Genomic DNA, 12,680 nt, shown 5'->3' on the forward strand with positions numbered 1-12,680 from the left:
AATTGGAGTGGCACTGGACCTGTACTGCACTAAAGTAGGTATTAAGTGTGCTTATAATACGTCCTGGAACACTGTTTCATGTGCATCGATCAAAGGAATACATTGTCGTTGATTCGCAAAAGATTGCCCTATATTTACCACACGGCACTTTCAGCGATACTACTTAGGTTTGTTTAAGCAGCTGCCAGACTGCTACTTTCAAGCACTAAAAACAGGCCTTAGTGCTCATGCGCAGCTGTGATGTAAAAATCCTTGTTTGGTCGTTGCACTGCCTAAACGCTTCTCGTTCCATTTCTGGTTAGAATGCTGCACATAGTGGTGGGTAAACATCTGATTTTCTTACCTTACTATTAACAATGTAGTGTAAACGTGAAATAGCCAAACGCAGGGCTTGTCATAACTTCGAAATGACTGATAACGCGCTATGAACAAAACACAAGTCACATGAAATGTCCCCCCCCTCCCCCTTTCTAACTCAGACAGCTAGGCGCATGTGCAAATGGGGCACCTTGGCAGCACCAGAAAGATTTTTTTAGGTAGATTCTGGCTGCTTGCTCTCACTGCTTATACACCAAACAGCCACACTCCAACTAGCCAGAAGCGGACAGCGGCGCTGCTTATACGTAATTTCAGCTCTGCGCATGCACATCTAGCTGTCTGGCAGTTGCTTAAACGAACTTCTAGAAAATACTCATATATTACGACCAGACTGGCACGTCTGTCCAGCTGCAAAGCTGTTACAACAGAAATACAAAGAATTTTTTCTGCAATTATTTGCAAATCTCTCTCAGTAAAGTAGACTGATGTTCTTATACAAGGGGGCTTTTCCTTCCTCTTCGAGGAAAGCCTTATTGTTATCTCTCAAGAAAAATTAGCACCATCTCCCATAAAGAGTCTTGGCGCTGCATTTTCTTCACAATGTATTTCAATTGTGTATTTAAGGGGAGTGGCCTTTGGTTCTTTTAGATGAGTTTTCGTTCCATTTCTCTTCCAGACTAATTTGACATAACGTCTTTTCTTCCCATAATGAAATTTCATAGTTTTCCAAGAGCAGATTTATTTGTTTTTCTTCGTATGAAGAAGTTATTTTATTCATTTACATAAAGAAGTTATTTCTAAGTTCTTCGTTAAGAAGCTCATCTTCTACCACAATGAATAACTTAGAGTCTGGAAGATATCTCAGGACAGTTTCTCCTCTTGGGACTGTGTGTGTGTGTGTGTGTGTGTGTGTGTGTGTGTGTGTGTGTGTGTGTGTGTGTGTTGTCCCCATCATCATTTCATCATCAATGCACAAGTCACCGAAGTGGCTTCAAGTAAAAAGATCTCTACCAGGAAAATCCCCGCTGGTACTTCCATAAGCACTTTTCATTTGTGTTGCACCCCCCTCTACTCTGGATGTGTGCACTGATTCAGTTGGGATGACTATTACAAATCCATTGCATCCTCTCTTTAGGCAAGCTGGCCCACAGCTATTGTAACCCAAACATTCTATCGATAACAGATCTGGCAGTCTTACTGGCCACATGATTACCTCAAGATTACACAGACGGTTCACAAAGATATGTGCCATGTGTGGATGAGCATTGTCCTGTTGAAAAATGACACCACAATACTGTCTCACGAGGATGCAGGATGCCAGTGATGTACTGCTGTAGTGCCAGAGTTCCTGCGATTGCTGCCCAACATCGTACCTGGTGGCTCCCCATGCCGTGATGCCAGAAGTAGCACTGCTGCGCCTCTCTAAAAAATTAGAAAGAATGGGACCTCTGCCCGGATCAATGCCGTAATCCACAGCGACAGTCATCCGGCACGGCACAGAAATATATATTGGGAATCCGATATACTGATATTTAAAAAAATGTCATTATTGGCTCTTGATATATTGAAAAAGTATAGATATATTGGCAGAAAAAATATTGACGTACCTGCCTATAAAAGTATCGGCTGCACGTTGAAAGTATAGTGCCAGTTTTAGAGCTTGATATTTAAATACTGATTTATTATTAGATGTTCTGTAAATAAATAAACAAGCAAACAGCCCACCTATCCCCATTAGAGCAAGAATTGAAAGGAAAATGATGCACCTTCACACTTGGCGATAACCACTTTGCTAACAATGGTAACTGCATGTAAGTGGCACAGTAAAAGGTGTCTGACAGATCCATCGTTCGGTTTTGTCTCATACCAGATTTTTGTGGAACCCTTCAAGTTGACTTCCCTGTTTTTCCATTTCTGCAAACACCAATGACCTAGCAGTTGTCGTGTCAAAATTGCACGGTGGAGTTAAATGTTGCAGTTTCTGTCGGTAGCACTGAGCACAACAGCATTTACCCTCAGATGTCACCACATACTGCAACGACCAACCTTGTCATTTAGATTTTTGTTCATCATTTTCAACAACTGCTTTTGAAGAATGTCGACCTGAAGAAACAGCACAGTAGCTGCATTATACAGGGTGTTACAAACAGGTACGGCCAAACTTTCAGGAAACATTCCTCACACACAAAGAAAGAAAATATGTTATGTGGACATGTGTCCGGAAACGCTTACTTTCCATGTTAGAGTTCATTTATTACTTCTCTTCAAATCACATTAATCATGGAATGGAAACACACAGCAACAGAACGTACCAGCATGACTTCAAACACTTTGTTACAGGAAATGTTTAAAACGTCCTCCGTTAGCGAGGATACATGCATCCACCCTCCGTCGCATGGAATCCCTGATGCGCTGATGCATCCCTGGAGAATGGCGTATTGTATCACAGTCATTCACAATACGAGCACGAAGAGTCTCTACGTTTGGTACCGGAGTTGCGTAGACAAGAGCTTTCAAATGTCCCCAAAAAATGCAAGTCAAGAGGGTTGAGGTCAGGAGAGCATGGAGGCCACGGAATTGGTCCGCCTCTACCAATCCATCGGTCACCGAATCTGTTGTTGAGAAGTGTAACAACACTTCGACTGAAATGTGCAGGAGCTCCATCGTGCATAAACCACATGTTGTGTCATACTTGTAAAGACACATGTTGTAGCAGCACAGGTAGAGTATACCGTATGAAATCATGGCGGTGAATCGAGGAAGTACAGTACATACTGACGAAACTAAAATGAGCTCTAACATGGAAATTAAGCGTTTCCGGACACATGTCCACATAACATCTTTTCTTTATTTGTGTGTGAGGAATGTTTCCTGAAAGTTTGGCCGTACCTTTTTGTAAGACCCTGTATATACACTACATACAAAGTTTGCCAAGTTAATCCCATTCCTGATGTCCAGGCCGAGCTTCAGGGAATCCTCAGAACCTTAGGCCCCCTACAAAACCTTTCACCTGACTCCATCAACCTCCTGACCCCACCAACACCCCGCACCCATACCTTCTACCTACTTCCTAAAATTCACAAACCCAAACATCCCGCCCACCTCATAGTAGCTGGTTACCAAGCCCCCACAGAACGTATCTCTGCCTACATAGATCAACACCTTCAACCCATTACTTGCAGTGTCCCATCCTTCATCAAAGACACCAACCACTTACTCGAATGCCTGGAATCCTTACCCAATCTGTTACCCCCGGAAACCATCCTTGTAACCAGTGGTGCCACTTCCATATACACAAATATCGTGCACGTCCAGGGCCTCACTGCGATGGAGCACTTCCTTTCACGCCAATCACCTGCTACCCTACCTAAAACCTCTTTCCTCATTATCTTAGCCAGCTTCATCCTAACCCACAACTTCTTCACTTTTGAAGGCCAGACATACCAACAATGGTTACCAGGATGGCCCCCTCGTACGCCAAACTATTTATGGGTCGCTTAGAGTAAGCCTTCTTGGTTACCCAAGCCTGCCAACCCAAAGTTTGGTACAGATTTATTGATGACATCTTCATGATCTGGACTCACAGTGAAGAAGAACTCCAGAATTTCCTCTCCAACCTCCACTCCTTTGGTTCCATCAGATCCACCTGGTCCTACTCCAAATCCCATGCCACTTTCCTCGACGTTGACTTCCATCTGTCCAGTGGTCAGCTTCACACATCCGTCCACATCAAACCCACCAACAAACTACAGTACCTCCATTATGACAGCTGCCACCCATTCCATATCAAACGGTCCCTTCCCTACAGCTTAGGTCTTTGTGACAAACAAATCTGCTCCAGTCCCGAATCCCTGAACCATTACTCCAATAACCTAAAAGCAGCTTTCACATCCTGCAAGTACCCTCCCGACCAGGTACAGAAGCAAATAACCAGAGCCACTTCCTCATCCCCTCAAACCCAGAACCTCCCACAGAACCACCCCAAAAGTGCCCCACTTGTGACAGGATACTTTCCGGAACTGGATCAGACTCCAAATGTGCCTCTCCAGCAGGGATATGACTTCCTCAAATCCTGCCCTGAAATGAGATCCATCCTTAATGAAATCCTCCCCACTCCACCAAGGGTGTCTTTCCGCCGTCCACCTAACCTTCGTAACCTCTTGGTTCATCCCTATGAAATCCCCAAACCACTTTCCCTACCCTCTGGCTCCTACCCTTGTAACCGTCCCTGGTGTAAAACCTGCCCCATGCAACCTCCCACCACCACCTACTCCAGTCCTGTAACCAAGAAGGTGTACATGATCAAAGGCAGAGCCACGTATGAAAGCACCCACGTGATTTACCAACTGACATGCCTACACTATGAAGCCTTCTATGTGGGAATGACCAGCAACAAACTGTCCATTCGCATGAACGGACACAGGCAGACAGTGTTTGTTGGTAATGAGGATTACCCTGTGGCTAAACAGGCCATGGTGCACGGCCAGCACATTTTGGCACAGTGTTACACCATCCGGGTTATCTGAATACTTCCCACTGACACCAACCTATCATAACTCCAGAGATGGGAACTTGCCCTTCAGTATATTCTCTCTTCCCATTACCCACCAGGCCTCAACATCCACTAATTTCAAGTTGCCGTCCCTCGTACATTACCTGTCATTCAACAACATCTTTGCCTCCGTACTTCCGCCTCGACTGACATCTCTGCCCAACCTCTTTGCATTTACATATGTCTGGCTGTGTGTATATGTGTGCTGCTGGATATGTGTGTGTGTGTGTGTGTGTGTGTGTGTGTGTGTGTGTGTGTGTGTGTGTGAGTGTATACCTGTCCTTTTTTTCCCCTAAGGTAAGTCTTTCCGCACCCGGGATTGGAATGACTCCTTACCCTCTCCCTTAAAACCCACATCCTTTCGTCTTTCCCTCTCCTTCTCTCTTTCCTGATGAAGCAACCTTGGGTTGCGAAAGCTTGAAATTTGTGTGTGTGTTTGTGTGTCTATCTACCAGGGCTTTCTCGTTTGGTAAGTTACAGCGTCTTTTTTTTAAAAAAATGTGTCTGGTGTACTGTTTCTTCACATTGGAAATCTTGTTATTCCATTCACACCACCGTCCCCCAGTGCAATAAGTGTCCTTCTTTTGTGCCACTTAACTTGCTTCAGACAATCAAAGAGAAAAATTGGATATGATGAAAGCTCAGAAAGTAAAAAAGACCCCTTCACACGGTGAAAGTAAAATTATGTCCTACTACAATTTCAAAAGAACAACTTCAAATATTTTCCAAAAATTGCAAAAAAAAATAAATAATGTAAAATAAAAACATCAGTACTAGATATTGCCGTTTTGATATCGATATATCGGGGGAAAAATATCGCTGATAAAAATTGATATTTTTTTTGGAAAAAATATTGATACATCAATATTTTATCAACAGCCCTAGAACACAGTTATCATTTAGAGCACCCCTCCAAATGCAGCCATTTGTTTTGTGGTGTTTATGGCAACCTACACAAGGAACAGTAATTTCCCAGTCCAGCTGCTGCTAGTCTCCGATCAGTGATGCCAGATGGCACAGAGTGTTGCAGGGAGTGCCCTACTAGTTCTTGGATGACAGGAGCAAATGTGACGGGGTTACCATGTGCTTTGAGCACAATACAGCATTCCTCCTTTGTGGTAGTCGGATGTGTTTGACAGGAACTTTGACGACGAGTCTCACTGCCCTCACATTCCAGTGCAGCTTGGCACTGAGCCACTGTCATATCCGAATGCCCACAAATCTGGATATTGCACAGACAAATGGGAGGCCCAGAATGAGGCTCCTTTCAAAACTGTCAGGTGCTGTTAGTACTGTCTCACTCAGGATCACTCAGCATCGTATGCTTATATACCTTACCAACACTGGTAACAACACTAAATACAAACAGCATTAATGCACTCTGATGGCTGTTCTGCCTGTCATAGAGAATCACCTGCATACCCACCAATTGTGTGTATGTGTGCGAGTTATACTGATGTCTAGACATGTCTTGTGGGGGCTTCATCTTTCGGCAGGCAATGTATTTAATAGCTTCATTAAAATGAATATTCCAGAGTAAACATTTAGCAAACCATAAATTATTTGTAAGATAATATCTTTGTCTATATTCTCAATTCATTTGTCTTCTTCCTTATGGAGAAGTAGACGACAAACATAAATTTCACTTCTTGACCACCATTAGCATTCATCAGACCAAGAACCAGACCACAGACACCATTGTAATATTGAGAGAAAGGATTCATTTAATTGTGAGAGGAGACACACGAAATAAATGACACTAAGATGATCAAACAATAAAAGATAACCAGATTGGTGTAACGTGAAATTAATTGATTTGTATTTCTAAGTTTGTCCACAGTTAACCTTATCAATCTCTGTCTTGGTATTGAAGTTTTAGGATTCCCAACCTCACTAAGTGTTAAAAAAATATTTAAAGAAAAAAAAGATAAGATAAGAGGAAGTAAGAAAAAGAACTAAGGGGCATAATAACGGTATTTATTGTATATGCTGTTGTAAATCATTTTTGTGTTTTTATTTTATTTTGATGGTCTTCTTTTTGTGCTTTTTAAGTTGCTGTATCAGCTTCCTGTGAATATTGTACTGACTTTTTTGTGCCCTAGAGAACTGCTACCGGTGCATATGTGCTAGTGTCAAGTTTGAAAGCTTCTTGTGACTGAATCAAGTATTCTCATTGTTACAGAGCCGGTGACGTGTGTCAGTCAAACACGGGACGGACAGTGTGTCGTGGTGAGTGGCGCAGATTCTACGGTCAGGTTGCTGGACAGGGACACGGGGGAGCTTCTCGGAGAGTAAGTATTGTATCACAAGTGAACCGAATCAATTACAAAATGTAAGGTTTTGTGACTGGTAGTTTTTGTTTTTATGGAGAAATAGTTACTACTTGGTAAATTGGACTCGCATTCGGGAGGACGATGGTTCAATCCCGTCTCCGGCCATTCTGATTTAGGTTTTCCGTCATTTCCCTAAATTGTTTCAGGCAAATGCCGGGATGGTTCCTTTGAAAGGGCACGGTCGATTTCCTTCCCAATCCTTCCCTAACCCGAGCTTGCGCTCCGTCTCTAATGACCTCGTTGTCGACGGGACGTTAAACACTAACCGCCACCACCACCACTACTTGGTAAATGGTTGTGATCAGTTATCTTGATGAGTGATTCATTCCCATGTAACAACTTTTCAGTAACTGTTTATGGGTCATGAAGTCATTTGGGAATATTGCAAAGAGCTGATTGTTAGAAATGAGAGTAGTTTTTTGCTGTTACAAATTTCTACATTTTGGTGACCTATGGATGGGATTGATGGCATGCTTACGCTGTCTTATGACATCTGCACAACCAGGAAGAGATAGAGGCAAATCTTTTGGAAACATCGTACCAGCTTTTTGAAAGGACTAAATGGTGGTGATGACGATGACGATGACGATAATGATAATGATAATGATGAAGATGAAGATGATGACGATGACAATGACGACGACGTATCACAACACAACTTGTGGCTTAAAACTGTGATTAAGGGACTTGAAACGATAGGGAGCTTAGATCTAGGAGTGGTAAGTGCGGAAAAGAAAAAAGAAATACAAAGCTTTTAATAATATTTATTTGCCTCTACAGCATTTTAACATCAATAAAAAACAAGTCACAGGAGGTTTTATAACAGCCACTATAAAATCATAAATAATTCCAATCATGAATATGCCAACATTCACCAAATAATTTAAGCTTCTACATATGACTTTCAGGTATGATAAAGAGTAAGAGAATCAACATTAACAAGTTCACAAGTTTCAGAAAAATAAGTTACAAAAGAGCTAAATACAAATGGCTCATTGACATCAGACTGCCAACTTGAGCTAGCTCATACATCGCTTGGTCCTTTTAAATCTAATGTACATACAGAGTGTAAACATTAAAGTGGCATAACTGCAAATTACGCACCAGAAGATCTTACCAGGGTCTTACAACTTGAAATAAACCATACAAATTTGCATACCTCAGCACGGTAATCTTGAATTTAAAAACTTACCATAGCAGTTTAAGTGGAACAGATAATATGAAGCAACTGCCAATTTTAAAACATGAGCTATTACACAAAAGCACATAATGAAAAAAAAATATGCTTATAAATCGATAGACATAAGACTTACACCAAATAATCAGCATTAAAATACAATTTCTGTTTGCCTTTTTGCAGTAAGCTTAAAATAGCTTGGGATTAAAGTATTAATACTGAAAGCTGATCCAGCTAGAGGTCTACAACAACTGTTATTGTCACTGCCCACAGCTAAGCAACATTGTACATGAGATCCCCAACTGCATGTTGCTGAATGAACAAGAGATTTCAAGAATGTGAATGGCCCTTTAGTTACACGTAGCAAAAGTATTAAACTTTTCTTGGTATGTCTGTGTGTGGCTGTAAGTAAATGCCAGCAGCAAAGTGAGAAATGTGCTGACTCCGAAGATGCAAACCTGTGACCATGAAGGCAGAGGAAAACAAAAATTCTTCAACTGCATGTAAGCCCTGACACCAATGCCACGACAATAGAGGCAGCCAAAACGAGAAATGTGCTGTCTCTGAAGACGCAAGCCCACAGCGGTGAGGGTGGAGGGAGACAATAGTACTTCAAATGGCATATGTGCACTTTTTCCACAGCTATGAACAACATGATAAATCAGTCCTCTGTCCGTGGTGAGAGACCCCACTTAGTCTGTCAAGCAGCAGACAAACTTTCAGATTCTGAAGGAGCACACAAATCAGTTAAATGAACTCTGCAAGTGACTGCTCACACTGTCATGAAATACCGACCGACCCATCACTTGGAAACAGAAATCAGTCGTAACATGCACATGGCTCAGGATGGTTGAAAGAAAGATCAGTGTGGCAAGCCAAGATACGAGAATATAAGACAAGTCATCGATGATGCCAGGATGCCCTAGGTATGCTGGAATGGAGAGGATAGTTGGTAAAGAATGTATTGGAGAACTGCACCAGATCAATCTAAAGGTGGATGGCCGTAATGTCTGGAGGCTTACTCTGATGCTGTCTTGTGTAGTTTGTACTTCAGTCTTCGTAATATTGATCTTAAGACCATATGTGGAGTCCAGCTGGGGAGTGCCTTGTCTCCACAGCTGTTAATCATTGTGATGGATGTTGTTATGAGAAAGATATGAGAGAAATAGGGACCTGAATTGAAAACAATGTACTGTGTCATCCAAACAAGACACACCCAGGTCAAAAGCACTACAGAGACAATGATGCAAGCTGGTGCCAGTGCCATAGGTCCGCACCACTTGCCTAAGTGCCATGGCCGGTGCTGAGGATGAAGATATCGACTTGCCTCGGCCAATTGCCGACCGAATACAATCCCCCAATGACCTGACTATAAGAGGCAGAAGCCTACTCGGAAGATAGAAGAGCATCTTTTGCCCACTTGGTTATAGATCATTGTCCAGGGCTGACTTAGACAGGGAACGTCATATAGTGAGCTCCTAAAAGTGAACAGACAGTTTTTCTAAATTGCATTTGCTATGAACTGTGAAGTTTATGTATGATTATTTGCATTTAGCCATTGAGGATCTTTTTTGTGTAAACATGCAGTATTGCAGAGTTCATTATTCGACAAATCGCAAAGATAAGTAAAACTTTTTAACTCATTTGTGTGACTTTGTTACTAATTTGTTGGAGTGCTGTAGAACCTTCGTTCTCCTATGCTGTTACCTGACCCTGGGGCATAGCTGTGTAACAGTGGCAGAGAGAAACTGTCTTAGCAGTGTACTGCACCAGAAGCCATTTCACGAACTCACAAACTTTGCTGCTGTAACAACAGTGCCAGCTTGGCCTTCACAGCAGCAGTGACGAGGCCTTTACAAAACGGGTGACAAGGATTTGCAAAACTTTCATCTAGAGAAACCAGTTGAGTGCAATTCTCACTCTAAGAAGTTGAATAGATGTGGCAGAAATCTGTTTATTGCATAACTGAATATTCTATATAGCAAGAATGTAAGGCAGACAAGACACTTGTGTATTCCACATTTGATTTACAATCTGTCTTGCAAATACCTTCAAGTGAAATTAGTCAGATGTATAATCTGTACATACAGTTAGTCAGATGTGTAATCTGTACATACAGTTTTACTGTCTATGAATTTTCTGAGACAAATGATGCATTCTGCTATGCCTGGACTGAGCTAAGCTGAAAGAAGGATAGTTCAGAAATAGGCACTTGCATCATGAAGTATATTAAAGAGATTCAACCAGATGTAAAACATCTTTTATTCTTCTTGGCATCTGCGGGGTTCAGGACAGGAATCAAAATATAGCTGCAGTGTTCTTGTACTTGGTTATAAAGTTACAATTATCCACCGGGTTGTAAAGAAGTACATACATTTGGGAAAGGACATCCTTTAAATACAACACATATTGACTTACAAGATCTCCATCCTAAGATTCCTTCAATAATTGGAAAGAAAAAGAAGTGACTGATATAGTTGTGCAAAAAGTGAGGCAATCCTGAGGAATTTCATTCTTTGTATAAGTCTGTTCCTACTTCATCTGCGACCCATGACACAATTCTGAAACTGGTATAGAAGACAGCAGCAGCAGAAATGCAGGTGTATAAAGTACAGAGGAAAAAGTAAGTATTTAGGGGTCTTACAAAACGACAAGTTATAGTGATAGCAGCTATATGCTTTTGTAAAATATAAAACTACAAAATCAATTTTCTCAGAACTACTCCCTTTCTCAGGAAAATTCCAGGACAGGTTCTTTTATTTCTGAGTTTACAATACTAAAAAGGAATAAATGTTGTTTTTATGTTACATGGTATGTGTACACTTGTGAAATGATCCTGGTCATGTTTCTGCTGAAACTCATTGAGTGGCAGGGCTGTGCTTAGTTACACACTTTTTCAGTTCTTGGTGCATTAGTTACGTGACAATGGATGCTGATTGTGAGCAAAGAGTGAACATTAAGTACTGCATTAAGCTCAGGAAAACACCCCTAGTGAAATGTGGACAGTGATTAAACAAGCATATCCAGGTGAGGCATTTTCAAGAAGTCATGTTGTTGAGTGGTACAAAGGGTTTTGTGGAGGCAAAGATTCAGGGCAAGACGATCCCTGAGCTGATCGCCCATCTACAGCACATACCAATGCAAATGTGGAGTGTGTAAGGCAGTTATTCTAAGAATACCCTCATGTAACTGTGTGATGCAATATCAGAACAATTTAATTTGAATTGTGATGTATGTCAAGATTTTACGCAAAGATTTTGGGGTGCGGAACCTTAATGCAAAACTTGTCCATCACACACTAACAGATGAACAGAAAGAGGAAATGTGAAGAATTTCTGCTCAACTGCTGGGTAGATTCAGGTGTGATCCCACATTTCTGTCAAAGATGAGATGCTTGGGATGAAAGCTGGTGCTACCAGTATGACCCTTACAGGAATCATCAAAGTGCTAAATGGTGCAGCCCTGGATCAGCTGCCTTGAAAAAAAAGTTAAAGTGACAACCATCAAGAACAAAGACAATCTTGTCACATTCTTTGATAGTAAAGGATTAGTTCACCATGATTATGCTCCTCCAGATCGAACAGTGAACCAAACCCTTTACATCGAAGTCTTGAAACATTTGTGACAAGCAGTTCGATGTTGCTGCCCTGATTTGTGACAATCCCAATACTGTTTCTTACTGCATGACAATGTAAGATCCCATACTGCTTTATCTGTTACCGAGTATTTGGCGAGACACCCTATTATTGCCATTCCACATCTGCCGTATATGCCCGACCTCTCACCTTGCGAGTTTTTCTAGTGGAAATGCGACTGAAAGAGAAGCTAAATCCAATGGGCTGTGACAAATGAGCTTACAAGCTTCGCAGTTTAAAATTTCCCTGCTTGCTTCAAAGACCTCCAGAAACACTGGCAGCTGTGTATTGATAGTCAAGGGGACTACTTTGATAGGAGCTAGGATCACTACTTGGTAACTACAATTTTCTGTTTTTAAAAAACCTGTCCTGGAACTTTTCCTACAAAGGAAGCTTGCTTTTTTGCAGTAATCCCATGTTATGATCTTTGGAAGTACAAATGAAGTCCAAGGAAAATTGAATATTTGTGACAATCACTTTGAGATATTTGGTTTCCAATTCAATGAATCATAAACTGTGGCCACGGAAGTAAGCATACAAGAAGAAAATCCAGAATTGTAGTTGAGTGGAAGATCACTGAAGAAAGTGCAATATTTCCCATATGTGGGCAGTGTAATAGATTGCAGAAACTTAATTCAAAGGGAAGTTCTGAACTGTACATGTAA

The 12,680-nt window shown here is 41.5% G+C and overlaps 1 protein-coding gene across 1 annotated transcript in view; it reads left to right on the forward strand.

The window, feature by feature from the left end:
- Positions 1-12,680, forward strand: part of LOC126106806 (WD repeat domain-containing protein 83) — a 57,979-nt gene that overhangs the window by 36,330 nt on the left and 8,969 nt on the right. Inside the window, exon 5 of the mRNA XM_049913197.1 lies at positions 7,053-7,161. Within this exon, the coding sequence (XP_049769154.1) occupies positions 7,053-7,161 (109 nt within the window). The remainder of the gene's footprint in view (positions 1-7,052; positions 7,162-12,680) is intronic.

Source organism: Schistocerca cancellata, chromosome 10 (assembly GCF_023864275.1).
Source record: "Schistocerca cancellata isolate TAMUIC-IGC-003103 chromosome 10, iqSchCanc2.1, whole genome shotgun sequence".
NCBI lineage: Eukaryota > Metazoa > Arthropoda > Insecta > Orthoptera > Acrididae > Schistocerca > Schistocerca cancellata.